Here is a 17,216-nt window from a genome sequence, read left to right on the forward strand (position 1 = left end):
ATTACAAATGTAAACTGTTCGCTGCCTGTAACTTTCCCTTTGAGTGGTGACAACCTCCTTCATTTCACGACTTCTTACAATGAGTGAAAGTCTGGCTGCACAGTTTTTATTATCATGTACAATGTGTCAAGACATCACAAGATGCCGTAGTGGTGATGGTGAGTCATTCTGACATTTATCATAGCAAGGACTGAAAAGACCAGAACAACCCTGGCTTAGGGCAGTTCAGCATCTCATCCAAAGATTACAGGCAAAAGATTTCAGTTTGTTCAGTTTTCTTTTATAATACCTAAATTGTTATGAACAAATGTCTGAATTCCAGTTTTGTTTTGTATTTTTTGTTTGTTTGTTTATTTCACATGTGGACTCTGATCACCTCAAAAAGTGGACTAGAGGAACCTGGGTTCAAAACATCTTTTACTTATATGGATTCTGACACAGTCAGAATTTTACATGTGGACTCTGATCACCTCAAAAAGTGGACTAGAGGAACCTGGGTTCAAAACATCTTTTACTTATATGGATTCTGACACAGTCAGACCATAAGCACACAAAAAAAGAAAGCGTTAGCATTGCCTGTACATTAGCTACATTTCAGCTAGCTGTGTGTGTGTGTGTGTGCACATTGTATTTAACCTTGTATTCAGATAAAGCAGCAGCAGGAAGCATCATCTGCGAGTGTGTTTAAAACTGTTTGTATTTGAGTGTTGATGCTGCATATGGCAACAACGTGTCTGACTGTCCCTTTTTGAGAAGAAAAAAACAGCCACAAAGAACAATTTGTGCTGTAAACACCCACTGATTCAGTGACACCAAGTGAAGATTTTCATTCAAAGGGCTCTCTTGAGGGATCCGACCTTTAGAGCTCAGGTTAGAATTAGGTGTTAGGTCGGTGTTAGGCATTTTTTTTTGTCATGGTCAAGCTCTAGGGTAAGGAGTTTGGGAATACATTAGGTCAGTGTGTCCTCACAGAGCCAGCAATAGTAACATGTAAGTGTGTGTGCTTGATGTGTGCCAAGTGTGCGATCTTGTTTTTGCATTTTGAATCAGGGATTTAACCTCATTTGCAAGTGTGCGTGTGCAGCGACTGTTCATGCACGAGTGCATGATGAGGCACATGTGCGTTGCTGCGTCTTTAAACACCCTTTCCAACTGATTCATGTTTTTATCCTCAGTGACCCAATTCTGCTCAGTGCAGAGACAATGACCTATTTACCACACAGAGTTTGGGGGGGGCTGTTGTTGGACAGGAAGGAAGAAGCATGATGGGAAGGTTGAGGGGGTAGTAATCAAGAGAGCAAAGGATGAAACAGGAGCCAGAAGTTGTGAAGGAATGAAGAATGGACTGACATATAATAGAAGTGTGGCGAGATAGCTAGAGTGAAGGAAGATGGCCAGAGGGTGGTGTGTGTGAGTGGGGGTGATCGGAGTATTACTGCAGTGGCTTTTCCAGATGATGTATTGCCTTCTCTGCTTCCCTGCCAGCATGCAGGACACAAAAGCAGAGGCTTTCCCCTTTTTCTCTATTTCTTTCTCAAACTAGGTCAGCAGGACTCCTTTGTCTCACTTTAACAAGCTGAGTGGTTTATATTTGATTGTTGGGTGAGAACATGCATACCTACAGTGTCACTTTTCCACAATATGTTTTATGTATAGCTGCCTAGCCTACACACAGACGCAAACATATATACATTTACCAAAAACACAACACCTGCCTGCAAACTCTGCCACTGGCAACCCACGCTTGAAAGGCAAGATCAGGCAACCCAAGGGAGTTACCACAGTGACTCCGACCCCATTAACAGGTGGTTTAGCTGCTTAAAATGCCCCAGTTCCACAAATGTGATCTGTAAATTACTCAGTATTCCCATTGTTTCAGTTTATTTATGTGTAAATTTCATGTGTGTGCTGTGACATACGTCGGTTGTCTTTTTGTCACAGACTTCAGCGTGTATGTTTTGCACCCTAAACAGAGGTACTGTTCAATATTCAAGGATCTATTGTTGTGTTTTGTTCCCGTTCCTCTGATAGATGCTCACACAGCAAAGCACTAAAACCCCTAAGGTACTTCTGGGACTTCTGCAGACATTTCCTGTGGAAGGAATTCATACAAAAACGCATAATATCCTTTTAGGAGAAAAGGTGTCAGCATGTCAAACATATGAGTAATACAGATTTCCTTTTCTTTGCTGGAAAACATTTGTCATTTGTTTAAAAGTGGGTATTATGATTTAGGTTCAAATGGAAAACCACTGATTTGTAGCAGAAAATTAAAAATTCCACATCCACTCCTGTTTGTCCAGTCCATGTAGCACCAGTCTGATAATCAGTGTTCAGACATGCATCACAACATCTGCACCATAGCATGAAATCCATTCTCCACGGGCAAACTGGGGCCAGATGCGTGATGCTGACGATTCAGCAGTGTTAAAGAGCCTCTTGTTTCACAAAAGCTTATTTAAATACAACTCTAAATCTGATTTTGATAGCGGCTAATTATGTTTAACAGCTATACACAGCACTGGAGGAACACTTGGCACAGTTGTCCTCTTATCACCCTGCTGGCTGCTTAACTTGCCATTCAGCCATTGTCCTTAGTCTCAACACTCACCTCCTCTCCCTTTATGGATTTTGGGCCTGTGGCTGCCAATGATGGCCACAACAGAATGTCTGTTCTAACACCAAATGTTAATATTTGTGCATCTATCTTTCTACTTTCTCCTGTTCCTCCCCCCATTTCTTTTTCTTTTTGTCTAGCTGATGGCAGACTGAGCACTGGTCATGCTGGTGTGCTGCTGGCTGAGAGACGAGGCTCCTACCCGTTGATTGACCTGCACATCCTGAAAAGTATGTTTCCTCACCCATTTAAATATAACACAATATACTGTACATCAATTGCCCATGTCAGCATTTGTTAGTCCACTAACACAGCTGTCAATTTGCCTAGAAATCCACATTTTCCCCAAAACAGACAGTCAACGTTTCTAATGGGTACAGAAGTAGTTCTGACTGGTTATACGGTATTACAAAGCATAATATGTTTTTACCCATATCATAATATTAAATGTTCATATACATTTTGCCCCTACATAGAGCTACAGTTGGGTGTAGAGGTTTGCCTCTCCTTAATTTGAAATTGCAAAAACAGTAAAAGATTTTTTTTTTCTCATCAGCATTAATATTTAACATACTTTCATCTAGTACAACTGTTCCTTCATCAATAGAAGTAAAAAAAAAATGGTTAGGAATTGTATAAAAAGAAAGTTTTATAGTAAAATCATGGAAAGCATATCAGTGCAAAAGTTTGCTTCTCCCTTTATGAAATGTTCTCTAATGCTTTGTATGTTCTCTTTGGGTACCACCTGAGCAGCATTTGTCCCCTTTCAGGTGTAATTTTAGCCCATTCTTCATGCCATGCTTGTTCCAGGTCTACCAGATTGCTTGGTTGTCTGCTGTGTACAACTATTCTGCTTGGTAAATTTTGTCTTTGTATCTCCAGCCAGTGCTCAGCAGGGGGAGGTAGAGTCTGGCACCAGAAGAAAGGTAAAGCGCCTGCTGAGTTTCCAGAGATACTGTCACGCCTCCAGGCTGCTGAGGGGGTTGGTGCCCCACGCTCCTGGGTCACTACACCTCCTGGACGAGCACTACCTCGGACAAGCTGCGGTAGAGACACACTCACAGGCACATACACACAGTGGGTATATCTCAACTCCCCTAACTGATCGGTCCTCAATCCTTGCTTGACTTGGAAGTCGTTCTAATCTGCCATCATGAAGGATGTTCCAGTTCCTTTATTTCTGTTTGGGAGGAGCACAAAGGCTGCCTGTAGGAGATGGGAGCGAGGACACAAGAGACATTCTTTCACAGAAGTCTTTTATGGACCAAAATCAGTTGGTGATTGAACACTTCAGATGACAAATTGGACGAAGGGACGTCTCTTGTGTCCTCACAATATTTTCCCTCACATCTTATTTGGGATGCAAGTGAGCGAAACATGGATGCAGTTAAGGGAATTGAGATATACCCCCAGAGATGCAGAGATACCAGTGTCCTGAGCTCTCTGCATCACATGTGCCACATGTGAAAGCAGATAAATCACAGATCTGTTCTGACAGCTACTTCTCTTTCGGTTACAGCATATGCTATCAAAAGTAGGCACATGGAACTTTGACATTTTCCTCTTCGATCGTCTTACAAATGGTAAGATTTGTTTTTAAAATGATTCACATTTTTAATTTTTGTAAAATTGAATCAGGGTGTCTACTGAATTCCACCACCAAGTTAGTTACTTTAGGTTGTCATTAGATGTCATCGTCATTTTGTTAAAAAATAACTTTTTTGTCACTATCATATTCCAGTTATTAATTGTACTCTATTAAAAAGTCATTTTTTAAATAGTTGACTCACTGCATTATATTGTATGTGGCATTTCACGTAGGAATATTTATGTGTGTGGATTCTTTAGGTAACAGCCTGGTGACTCTGATGTGCCATCTCTTCAGTGTCTACGGTCTCATTGATCACTTCCAACTGGACATGGTCAAACTGCACAGGTTTCTGAGTAAGCTACTGGAAAGTGGCAATGATTCCACCCATTCATCCTCTGTCCTATCTTGTTTTCTCCCATGATGGAGTGTGCGTCATAATAATGGCTAATATTGACTTGTAGAATTTGATAAATGATGTCTGTTGTCAACTGCTTTTTCTCTGTCAATCAGTGTAAGACCTTTACATGGCAGTTTCAGCAGTGTTGCCTAAACTGCATTAATATTAGATTAACATGTGAAAGGTGCTTTAGATTTCCTGTCTCCTGTCTTACCAGGCATGGTGCAGGAGGACTACCACTCCCAGAATCCCTATCACAATGCTGTTCATGCAGCAGATGTCACTCAAGCCATGTACTGCTACCTGAAGGAGCCCAAGGTAAAAAAACATAATCCTGTATTTACACACACCCTCTCTGTCAACTCCCTCCTCTCTCACACATACACACACTACAGCAATTAACTAGGGCTGCGTTTCTCCTTGACATATTCTATTAGCTCTTCTACATGAAGGATAATTCCTGCTCACTTAGGCTTGACAGCACATCTGTCCACAGCCTGGAGAAATCCCTGAAGTCCTCTGACTAGATTATGTCTCTCCATCTTTCCCTTTATACAGTAATTGCTTTTGTGTCCTTTGTTGCTCTGTAAAGCACTTTGTGATGCACCTATTTTGTTAAAAGCACTTACACAAATAAATTGAAATCGATACAGCACACATACTGGTGTGCATTAAATAACTAGTTGACACTCATGACATCCTGCTGCTTGTCCAATCAATATACTGTACCAGTTTGTCCTTTACTGACCATGAAGCTTTTTGTCTCCACACTGTGACACACACCTGGGTCTGTTTTGAATTCAAATCCATAGCTGTGTTAGAGGGCAACATACAGTATGTGTCCTTTATTGTACTTAAATTACAACAGGACCTTTTCCAAAAGGGAAGGTAAAATATACAAACTAGGGTTGTTGCATTAAAGAATAAATAAACTTAGTCAGAACTTAACTAAATCCCAGTGACTGAATGCGGTCCATTAGTATTAAGATGATTTTATCTAGGCTCATTATTCCAAAACACTGGATTTGAAATAAAACTAACTTCTAGGTTTGAGGCACTAACTGTCATGTTTAGTTTGATGGTGTTACATCAAGGTCTACTGTGTTGAAGTGTGGCCAAAACAACAAAGAACTCCAATGTCTTCATATTACTCACTGTATGTTTAGTAATTATCTTAAAATATTTACCGGTTATTTAAAAAAATGGACAGAGTAATGAGATGAGACTCTGTGGGTACATCCCAAGTCTCTTATAAACACAGTCGTTTCCCTCACTTGGGTATTTTTCTCATGTTTTATTCCCGCCCATGTAAGATGCGAGAAAAACATGAGGAGAAAGGACTCAAGGAAACATTTTATTAACGCCATGAGATGTCCTTTCCTCAGGTCTGCCCTCGCTCCTCAGTCTTCAGAGCCGACATAAGAGACTTGGAACGCCCCTACGTCCTTGGTCGACCAAGGACGTAGGGACGGACTTATAAAAGACATGAGATGTATTCTATAACTTCTATAAATTCAGGGTGCTCTCTGTATGTCTCTCCAAACACTTTGAGGGTCAGATTAGCAGACATGTTTAATTTAATTTAAAATGAGTGCAAGTGTCTGTGGGCCATTACTGTGTTGTAGCTGGCAGAGCAGCTGAGTCTTCCAGATGTGTTCCTGGGTCTGATGGCAGCAGCTGCGCACGATGTGGACCATCCTGGAGTCAACCAGCCCTTCCTCATCAAGACCAGACACCACCTGGCGTCCCTCTACCAGGTACATACCAAGGGTGCAGGTGTGTGTTTCAGTATGTATGGTGGTGGTGTCTGTGTGAAAACATTTTTGATGTTACTTGTCCTGTACAGAACACATCTGTGCTGGAGAGTCACCACTGGAGATCTACTGTGGGAATGTTGCGAGAGTCAGGACTGCTGTCACACCTGCCTGCTGACATGTCGTAAGAGCGCGCGCACACACATTAGAGGATGATATTGATATTTTAAATGTATTGGGCATTGGAAAATTGTAAAACACATCCCTAAGGAGTGGGACATTTTACCCAGTCATAAAATAAACTTGTCAGTCCTCTGTGGTAAAAAAGACAATGTAATGACAGCTTTCTTTTGACGTACTACAGACAATCTTGGACATTCCTGTAGTGACATTTCTTATAACTTATTAGCAAACTTGTACATCTAGAAATTCAAAACCCAGCAGCTACAAAGAATTTACAGACACATGCACACATAACGACATACATCAGCCTGTTTGATATGGTTAAATAATCATTATGCATTTGGTATCATGTTCTTCCACCTGCTAGCGTTCACTAGAAGGTCAGAGAACACCAACACAGGAGCTCTTTATTTAGCATGTAACAAGCAGCAGGAAGTGTACATTGTGCACCAGAGCAGACACAATGGTAACTTTCTAATAAATTTCCAAAAATGTAGCTGTCACTGGTATACAGGTAAAGAGTAAAAAGGTAGCAGAGGTATTAGAGGTTTTGTTGCTTTGCCTCAAGGGTGTCCCCTTCTACTCTGCAGGCAGGACATGGAGCAGCAGCTGGGCTCTCTCATTCTGGCTACAGACATCAGCCGACAGAATGAGTTCCTGTCAACCTTCAGAGAACATCTGGGCAACCAGGACCTGGACCTTCAGCTTGCTTCACACAGGCATTTTATGCTACAGGTACATTGCACATCCATCTTACAGTACAGTATATCCATACATTTTTCACCAAAAATCCATTTCTAATTTATACTTAATAACTTCATACTTTCATTTATGGCATTTAAGCAGTAGAGCAAGTGCAAATATACATGATGTTATACATTGTTGTCCTTGCCTTCAGATTGCTCTGAAGTGTGCAGACATCTGTAACCCATGTCGGGTTTGGGAGCTGAGCAAACAGTGGAGTGAGAGGGTGTGTGAGGAATTCTACAGGCAGGGTGAGTAAAGTGTCCTCTCAAGTCAAATTAGGATCAAAACAAAGTGGTGGATATGACATGAACAAGTACTTTAGGTATACCTTAATTTAAGGAAACTATCTTTTAAGAAAATGTGTTTTCTCATTGTGATACTTTCAAGACACCCAAATACATTTAACAAGTGACAAACTGAATACTTTTCTTCAGTAACAGAAACCTACTTCTGGGTTGTTTTTGTTGGGTAAAATTAAGCATTTTGTAAAGAATTTTATAATAAGGTTTCCTTCAGATTCCATCAAGGTGATATACCTCTCAGAGTAAAATATATAAATATGACCAGTAGAGGATATTTTACTCAATAATGGTCTTTGTTTACAGTAAATATGTGACTTTGAAAGCTGAAAATGATTTGTAGCAGTTACTACTGATGTTTTAATTCTACGTGTATTAACATTTTAAAATGTTTAACATTGTGCTTGTTAGCATCTTTATTTAAAGGTGCATTAACTAAGAGTTTACACATTGTCTGATAAATGGTGAAAATGGGACAAGATGGGGTATCTCTTATTGCTGCACTGTCCCCACTCCATGATACGCTGTTTCCTACAACCCTTCTGTTGTTATTCCAACTTTTCTCCCCTTTGTTGTCAGTGCAGGATATGGTTTATAAATTAACCCCACTGCCACCTAGTAAACATTATAAGAAGTGTTTTCCTAATGACAAGCAGTCATTTTCAACAGCCAGCTGTTGAGGAGTTGTTGTCTGCGAAAAGTCCAAGAAAGTGCCTGGCAGACCGTAGGAGGCTTTTCTTTTGTACAGAGAGTGGGACAAAATACAGAAAGTGGGGTTAATGTTGGTTTGGCTTTTTGAGATGGAACCATCTCCTCTTAGCTGCGCAGTGGTCCGCTGTGTACCACAAGGGGTATACGATATATATCGTCTATGATAATACTGTATCTCAATTGTTGTTGTTTTTTTTAATGTTCAAGCTGACATTATTGTGTGTCACTCACTTAAAAAAAAACAGCCACATGCTATGAGAATCCACACATTCACTGCATCATGTAGCCTTGTGTTCATGATCACCACTTCACACCAAACGTAGCTGCCTAAAAATGCATTAGCCAAGTTACAACACGAGAGAAATTACAGACACCATTAGCCTCGCAGTCTACGCCGTTAGATTTAATTGCTTGACATGGATCAGCCTCACTCGCACGGATTTGGATTTGACAAAACAGATGTTGCTCAAAAGACAGCAATCTATAAACTAAATTGGTTGCTGTTAAAGCCAGATCGACCGCTTGTTTCACCATCTAACCAACCAGCACAGAATGTGAAGAATATGAAAAGCATTGTGAGGCAGCTGTTGACGACAGGACTAAAACAGCCAAGGTACCAGCACAAAAACACACTGAGAGAACTAAAGTGGAATCATTCTGCAAATGCAATTTCAGTGTTGGTGTATTGTTGTACTTAAATGCTCCCGTTTTAAGTAAATAAGTCCAGTTTCTCTTAAATGTTGTTTGTATTAATATACTTTTTTTTTTTTGCCAATATCGCACACCCCCCAAGCTAGTTGTTAAGTTTTACTGTGTGCTGTTTGGTGTTGGCGATGATGCTTAAAGTGGATTTTTAGAGCCATTTTGTTGAAAACAGCTGTCTGCTGTAGCCAGAAATAATATGAATGTGTTGAGAGTGAATTAGAACAGTAAAGTTGCAGCTGGAAAACCAAAACAATGAGATGAAAGACTCTAAAGTGTCCCACAGAGAGAGTGGGTAGCTGCAGAGTCCAGGGAAAGCAGCTGCTTTCACATAACAAGTAGTCATTAGAGCCACTGTTAACATAAATCTGTCATCTTTTTCTTTACCTCTGCTATTCTGGCTTTTCTGACAACTGTAATAAACTCTGGCTGTTTACCTGACAGGTGACCTGGAGAAAAAGTTTGACTTGGAGATCAGTCCTCTGTGTAACCAGCAGGCTGACTCTGTCCCAGCTATCCAAATAGGTGAGTTGTAGAGTACGCACAAACATTATCATCACGATTATATCATCACACCACCACACACATGCAAAAAATGCACATCGTGTGTGTGTGTGTACCTAACAGATGTTCCTTTGTCTTAGGTTTTATCTCCTACATTGTGGAGCCTCTTTTTGAGGCGTGGCACCGCTTCACTGAGCCCAGCCTGCTCAGCCAGACCATGATGGGTCACCTGCACAAGAACAAGGCCCACTGGAGCCGCTTACGATATACACACACACGGCTAGACACGCAAACATGCTCTCACACTGAGAAGCGTGAGTCAGAAGGAGGAGACGGAGAGGGGGAAGACATCCCTTAACCTTCCTCTTGCTTCTTAGTGTTTCATCTTCCTTTATAAAAGGAGGAGAGGGATGTTAATCCACCTCCTCGTTTGTCCTCCAGTGTATTTTTCCCCACTGCTGGTTGTTCACAGGCTCTGAAAGTAGGAGTGCAGGCTGGGACTGTGGCCTGGAGTGGTGGAAAACAGGTTCCTCTGCAGGAGCAGAGGACTGTAGCACTGCAAAAAGGAAGAAGAAGATGTGGAGATCCATGGTTGAGCAGGTGGATGGATAATCTTAGTAAATAAATGCCAATTTGACAAAGTCATGCCTTGCTCTTTAAACCCTGTTTCAGAGTTACTGAAAGGCTGTGGCTGATGGGAGATGAAGCATCAGTGAAGAAAATATTGTTTTTGCACAATGCTGCTGGAACAGTGAAGAAAAGCAAAAATTATATACAGTTCCATACAAGTCAGCTGGACAGTGCTGGAAAGATGGAATATATGGAAGACTACTGTCAGAGAAGTATATGAATATATCAAGTACACTATGCTTTTTATACTCAGACAATACACATTAAGCTTTTTCACCTTTTCTCCTTTTTTGTACCGCTTGCACTAATGTTGGATGCTCTTTCATACAAGTGTCTCACTCGTCTACTTTTCACTGAAGTGCGTTTTTAACTCGAGCACTAAGTTGGTACATCAGGCTACTGTAACTTGTAACGTGTATTCTGTTTTAATTGTGTGACCTATCAGACTGACTGATTCAATTCATGACTGACACAAAGTGACTTCAGCTGGTGTCGCTGTGTCGCTCGAACACTGTTCCCAGCTGTCAGCTGGATGTTTCTGGACTTGAGCTGACTCGCCGACATGGAGAGCACAAATAAGAGCCATGTTTTTTAAAAGTGTTTGTGTAGTATTATGAGCAGTGTAATCTGTACATACTGTGATGACCTCAGCACTTCACATGCCAAAATATAAGCAATGTATTGACCTTTTTACTCGGTGTGGATACTGGGGAAATCTAACTCTCCTTACACTGGTGTTACATTTGTAACAACTTCTCTAATAACCTCACTTTACAAACTCATATACAACAGAGCCTTAACAGCAACTTGTTCTGTCTGTGAAACACATTTTGCAATGGTGTCTTTCTCATTTTCTGGATAAGCTTCCTTACACCTACACTATTCAAACTGTTTTCTGCCTGTTTTGTCTTCAGCCATACCAGCATACTGAAACACGCACAGTACTGTAGCAGCTCATTTCCTGTTTGATCTTGCACGCAGTGTCAGGGTCAGATTGGGTCTTATACCCAGTCTGTGTTGCCAAGATGCCAGTGTACTGTTCTGATACATCGCACTGCTCTTTTACCTCTCTTAAGGCTTTTATACTGCTTTCTTTTACACTTGCTGCAGGCGCTGTGTGCACTGTATCTTGTGTTCTAGACAAATTTGTGCCAATTAGTAATGACAAATGCCTCCAGTTCTAATTCATTCTATCCTGCAGTGAACAGCAAGAAGATTAAGATACTTGTTACAGAAAAGTATATACTGTCATTCATTATTAAAAATGCTTACTATTCATCTAAAATGGTATATAAGAAATATTTGTAAATACTAGTTTGGCCAAGTGTAAGATAAAATAAAAAAAAACATGGTGTGGTTGAACCTGGGTAAAGGGAGCTAACAGAAGTCCCACGTCTTCTCTGAGCTTAAAATAGAAGAATAACCTGAGTTTTATGATTCTGTCAACCCAGCCAGCAAACAGTGTAATCAACAAGCACTGTAGTCAAAGATTATCACAGCTCAAATAATGAAAAGGTGTTTAAACTGCAACAAAAAGATGACAATGAATTTCAGTGACTGTTTAGTTTTTTTTAATAACTTGATTGAAGCATTTTTGTATGAGGTGCAGTGCAATAAAGTTAAGTCACAGGCCAAGTTGTAATAGATTGGCCACATTTATATCTGTCTGTAACTCTGGTAATAAGCAAATTACTTGTGTTCTCACCACAGCACTCTACTGACTTTGCAGAAACCTTCACCCTGTCTAAAGTGCACACTGTTTTCACTATTTGATGTCTCTACTCTCCTGGGGAATCACAGACTGTCTTTGAAAAGCCTGATACTGTTGATAGATTTAAATACTCTGTACTTGTACACACTTGACTATTCAATTAACAGTAGTGACTAACTCAGCCTTGTTTTGACTTTTTTCTTTTAGTTAGATCTTCCTACAAGTACAGCTTTCAATACTGGGAAAAAACCCATGAACTGAAAACATTGCGAAAGACTACCTAAAACGTCAGATTGTATTCACTGTAACTCGCATTACTGCCATAGTGTAGACCTCGATGAGACAGCAGGCTTCGGGCTGCCTTGTTTTTGAATACCTCTCACAATCAGCACTGATACAGGGTCAGTGAGCCATACTGGTTTTACTAATGTGAACTCTATGACTTCAAAAATGGTTTTTATGGCAGAAGTTAGTCTCCTAAAATCAGAAAATGTACCGTGAAGAGATGTTTTAGGCTGAACTTATTATTCTGTATGGTAGTTTCTACCATCTAACCTGAGATTAAGACAGAATTTACAGAAATACCAAATTGTCTATAATAGTTTATGTATTTTTTTTTTTTTTTTATTATTTTGTATATAGTAATAGTATAGAATAGTTTGTCTTCTTGTCCTTGTGTTTTTTTGTTGTCCCCCCCCCTTAAAATCAGCAGAAAAATACATAACCATGAGGTCAATTTAATGAATGTTCTGTAGCTTTCAATCAAATATATGATCTCTAGACAGAGTTTGCCCAGTTGTCATTGAAATGTAGGTATTTAGATATCATATTAGATATTTTCTAACCCACCTACAATTAAAAACAAATGTTTCTGGAGAAGGAATAATAATGAGCTTAGCAGTTATTATGTAATTTTTAAATTTGACTTATGAAATGATGCCCATGTTGTGCAAAATTGGGTCGTGTATTAAGAGTGAATCTGAGTTAATAGAGATTTTTGCGCCATGGTCGATCAAGTGATCCAAACAAGGCCTTCACTAGTCTGATCTGAATCTCTGTGTTTTAGTGTTTTGATGGGTCATCTGACATCCCAACTGTATATTTCTGCTCTGACAACCAACTTCTGAGCACTGTGAACAATAAATTAAATGTTTTTAAAATAACAGACGCATATTACTCCATGTGTATTTGTCAGAAATTTGAGTGTTTGCTTTTCAAGAAAATGTTATGACTGTGATTGACCACTAGATGGAAACAAAAGCATTTTGGTAGTTTTGTATGAGAGCAAAGCTGCAGTACAGGACATTGCACTAGAGTTAGGGGCACATTATGAATGCCTCTGCCTGCAGCTCTGTTTACAGAATAAATACAAGAGTCAGCCTGTGAATTGACATGAATATTTGGGTGATGTAAGCTTAGCTGGTGCCTCTGAGCTCATATGTAAACAATTAACTTAGAGAGAGAAAAGATAGGCTGTCGTCAAACAGCGTAAAGTTGCGTTTAGTTGTAGTTTACAGGACAAACAGTGGAATTTGAGAAGCTCAGTGAGTCACACTGTTGAATCATGAAACTGTATACTGAGATATTCTACAGAGGTTGTTAGCATTTTCTAACAATGTAAAATCACATAATTCTTGAACAAACTGTATAAAGTTGTATTTGATACATAATAAATAAAGGTCCTAAAGGGAGGGAAAGGTAAAGTGAACAAAAGAACAAAAGATAAAAGAAATGCACGTTAAGAGGATTAATGGAGTTTAGTATTAAAACCGGAAGAATAATAAAATGTGAAACTACTGGTTGGAAAAGAGGAAAAGCATATACAGTAAAATCTGATAAAGTGTAGTGTAATGTGAGGAGATGGCCTGCAATTCCCTTATTTGCATATCTCTGATTTGCAATGCAAATGAGCCTTGTTGATTGTAACAAAGAGTTTACTTTGTGATTGGTCGCCTATCGCTTTACACTAGACTGGTCAAGTTTTCTAAATTGTATCTTGTCAGCAGGTTGATTTCAACTTATATTTTACCCTGCAGGGGCCTTTGGGGGTCTGTTTTGAGTAGGTGAGACTGCGTACCCTCACATATGCACAAGATCACCCCAGACAACATAAAAGTTGTTTTTAAGACCTGAATGTGTTCATCAGAGCATGTCATCTGACATCCGTTCATGATGATAATTCCGTCTTTCAGCCTCCCAGTCAAACGCACACAAAATTCACTCAGTCATTATTCATCTAGCGTGTATCGCTGTAAATATTGACACTGCAAACAGAACCCCCTCTTTCACCCCTTAAATGACAGTCATTTAACCACTCCCTTTGTAAAGACACACTACGTGAGTTCATCCTGCCGATAACCATCTACCTCCAAATGCAAACCTGGAAAAGTGTGCTAATTTTTCATAGTATACAGGAATCAGTTGGTACATTACATGGAATTCACCTGTAATTTTATTTTATTTCATTTTATTTATTTATTTGACTAAGCAAATGAAAGTGGAGGTAGTCACATTTGTGCTGACAATGTCAGGTGAACCCTGCCACCTCTTGGCCTCACTGCTGTAAGATGAAAAAAGTGTGCTTAGAAAATGAGAAATGAAACTTCATGTGCTGTGTTTGTCTCACTTTGCCTGTCTGGCTACTGTAAGGTTTAGTTTCTTGTTGTTAGTCAGTATCCCCGCTATATGTGCTGTATATACTGTACTCGCTGTCGTTGCATTATATTAATAATAATCCTTTCTATCGGTTCAGTGCAAAACTATAGCTCTTCTGAAGCATACCTCTGTTGTTCTGCTAAGTCTCTTATGTTAAAGAAGTGGCAGATGTAGGAAGTGTGGGAGAGGGATGGCCCTGCCCTTTTGGTGTGAAAACCAAAGTGCACTTTAACCAGGACATATCTTTCCACCAACAGGACACTTCCTTGCCTTTTTAATCATTTAAGTCATGTTGTATGGGCAGTTGAAGTGCCAAGATGCCTCTCCCGTGTATTTTGTTCTGACCATACATTAAAAAAACACACTGTGCATACCAAAAGATCATATCATCGCACTGGCACATAAACCGGTTTAGCACAGTGTGTTAAGCTTTGTAATACACATTTCATACCAATTACTGCTCCGTATCACAAGGACTACTCATCTCATCATATTACTTTATAAGTTACAACTTCCATTTAAAATCCTTTTACTACAGTATATAATTCAATACCTTTAACATTAAATATTATATATGAACAGTATGCTCAGATTTTAGCAAAACTAGTTCTGGTATTATGCACCTTGAACTTAAGCTAAATTATGCTATTTGTCAGACTGTAAAGCTTATTATATGCTATTGTGATAGTTGTCAGACTTAAATGGAATGTTAAAGTGTGAGATTAAAGATCTTTCATCAGTCCTGTGACCTTCAGACACTGATGACATTTAATACTTCTCAGATTTTATTAATGTTTTTGATCTGTTAATTTTTACATTTCTGTGCTCTAATCAAAACTACACACTCAATAAAATGTGTTGTCAAATGGATCTTGGCTGGTTTACACTCCACTGCATCCTTACATTTGTGTGTCTGTGTGCAGCAGGTGGTTTCCAGGCAGCAGTTTGTGTTGTGGAATGACTAAAGCGTACACTTAGGGGAAAGAAAGGGTTAATTTGTCACATAGTATTGAGATCGTGCGACTCCCACGTATTCCCAAACACTCTTCAAACAATTATGTACATTATCATATCCAGGAGTGAAACCTATTGGCACCTCTGGCTGTGTGTGTTAGGATCTCTTATCTTGCCTTTTAAATGCCCATTTTTCTTCTGTAACTGACCAAATGGTACATAACCCACTGCTTCTGTAGAAGCACACCTGCCGCTTTTCTGTACGTCTGGCCACAGTTATTAGTGTTTCTGTTTGTTGATATATGTTTTGGGGTTTTTTTTTTCCTTTTTACATGCATGCTGTATGCGGACAGATTTTTAGGCTGCTTAATTTCAATTTGCATACTGCACATATGTGTAACAGTGTGTGGGCAGATGAGAGACACTTTACCATCAGATAAGTACAGGATGTACAGTGGGGTTTTTTCTTGTTTTCTGACCATTTGACATAAGTTTCAGCAGCAGATTAGTACTAAGCAGCTGCAGATCAACTGCACTGAGGGCCTTCCTGAATGTTCATTACCAAAGAGAAAGTGCAGCAGCCTGCGATGACTTGCTCATTATCATGCAGGGTGACTGTGTTATTGCAGTTTATCATAAAAATATAAGTGAACTGTGGAAGATTTCCAGTCATTTAGATCAGCCTTTGACTCTACAGTACAACCCACAACTTTGTAGTCATAGCCTCATAATAATAATAATAATAATAATTGATGTTTAGCTTGAGAATTTTGAATGTTCTAAAGAAATAAATGAATGAAAGGAAAGGTAGTGAAAGGTAGTCAAAAGAGAAAAAAGAGCAGTCACAATTAAAGCAGAACAGGTGGAGGAAAAATGCTGACTTTTACTTCATGTGTAAAATTGGTGGCATGTCCCTTTAAAAGCCTGTGATTACTACAAAACTGGTTTGGAGCTGCATGAGTAACACCTGATATTATTTTCCTTAATTTTGTCTTGTTGGCTTCACATTCAAGATACTTCTAAATCTGCCTATACAAAGGTAAAAATCATTGGAGATGTTCAAGTTATTGTTCTTTTTGCCACAGCGTTACCACTTACTGCAATAGGAGCCTTTCACTGTTGTATTGCATATGTTCATCATATACTGTATACGAAGCCAAATGTCTAACCTAGTCGGTGCAATTCCTCCTCAGGCCCAATGAGGGAACACCAGCTTCCTATAAGTCACGGCTCCTCTTGTTGTTACAGGTACAGTCCGACCTGCTCGGCCTGTTCCTCCGGCTGTGCATCATTAGTCAATTCATATTGCTATCAAAGTCCCAATTATATGGGCTCAGTAATGCTGTTGTTGCTGTAAACAAGACTTTTAGTTTAGGATTCATTCATGCATGACACTGTTTATTTTGTCTAGATTTCAGGGATCTGTGTAATGTTTGTGGTAAGGAAAGTAGGAAATGAACCATTAATCCAGAAAATTCCACTCTGGAGAATTTCAGATCAACCACTGGTTATGCTGTTTACACTACACTGCAGAGTTGTGTTCATGTTTGTAGCGCAGATAAGAACACCCTAAACTACACACAAAAGGCAGAGCTGGATAAACTGATAATATAAAGCAGTGGAAAAATAGTCAACAGCTAAATGTGGCTAAAGAGTTAAATCATTAGCTATAAGTGATGGATAAATGTATCATCATAAGACTTTGTTGATCTGTAGCAGACAGTACACAAGCTGCCCAGCAGTAATTCCAATTATAAGCAT

The 17,216-nt window shown here is 39.5% G+C and overlaps 1 protein-coding gene across 5 annotated transcripts in view; it reads left to right on the plus strand.

The window, feature by feature from the left end:
• LOC109956324 (cAMP-specific 3',5'-cyclic phosphodiesterase 7B) overlaps positions 1–17,216 on the plus strand; it is a 49,932-nt gene that overhangs the window by 7,131 nt on the left and 25,585 nt on the right. For 3 of the 5 annotated variants that reach the window (XR_002274386.1, XR_002274387.1, XM_020593327.1), the window contains exons 2-10: positions 2,758–2,847; positions 3,500–3,663; positions 4,137–4,200; positions 4,466–4,561; positions 4,823–4,923; positions 6,231–6,362; positions 6,452–6,543; positions 7,133–7,277; positions 7,441–7,537. Coding sequence is in view for 3 of the 5 variants with exons in the window: in XM_020593327.1 (XP_020448983.1) it covers positions 2,758–2,847; positions 3,500–3,663; positions 4,137–4,200; positions 4,466–4,561; positions 4,823–4,923; positions 6,231–6,362; positions 6,452–6,543; positions 7,133–7,277; positions 7,441–7,537 (981 nt within the window). In the remaining 2 variants the exon portion in view is untranslated. Of the gene's footprint in view, positions 1–2,757; positions 2,848–3,499; positions 3,664–4,136; positions 4,201–4,465; positions 4,562–4,822; positions 4,924–6,230; positions 6,363–6,451; positions 6,544–7,132; positions 7,278–7,440; positions 7,538–9,445; positions 9,527–9,645; positions 12,466–17,216 lie in introns of those variants that run through there. The other 2 variants (XM_020593326.1, XM_020593325.1) reach the window with 1 other exon arrangement.

This window comes from Monopterus albus, unplaced genomic scaffold (assembly GCF_001952655.1).
Source record: "Monopterus albus unplaced genomic scaffold, M_albus_1.0 scaffold19.1, whole genome shotgun sequence".
Lineage (NCBI taxonomy): Eukaryota > Metazoa > Chordata > Actinopteri > Synbranchiformes > Synbranchidae > Monopterus > Monopterus albus.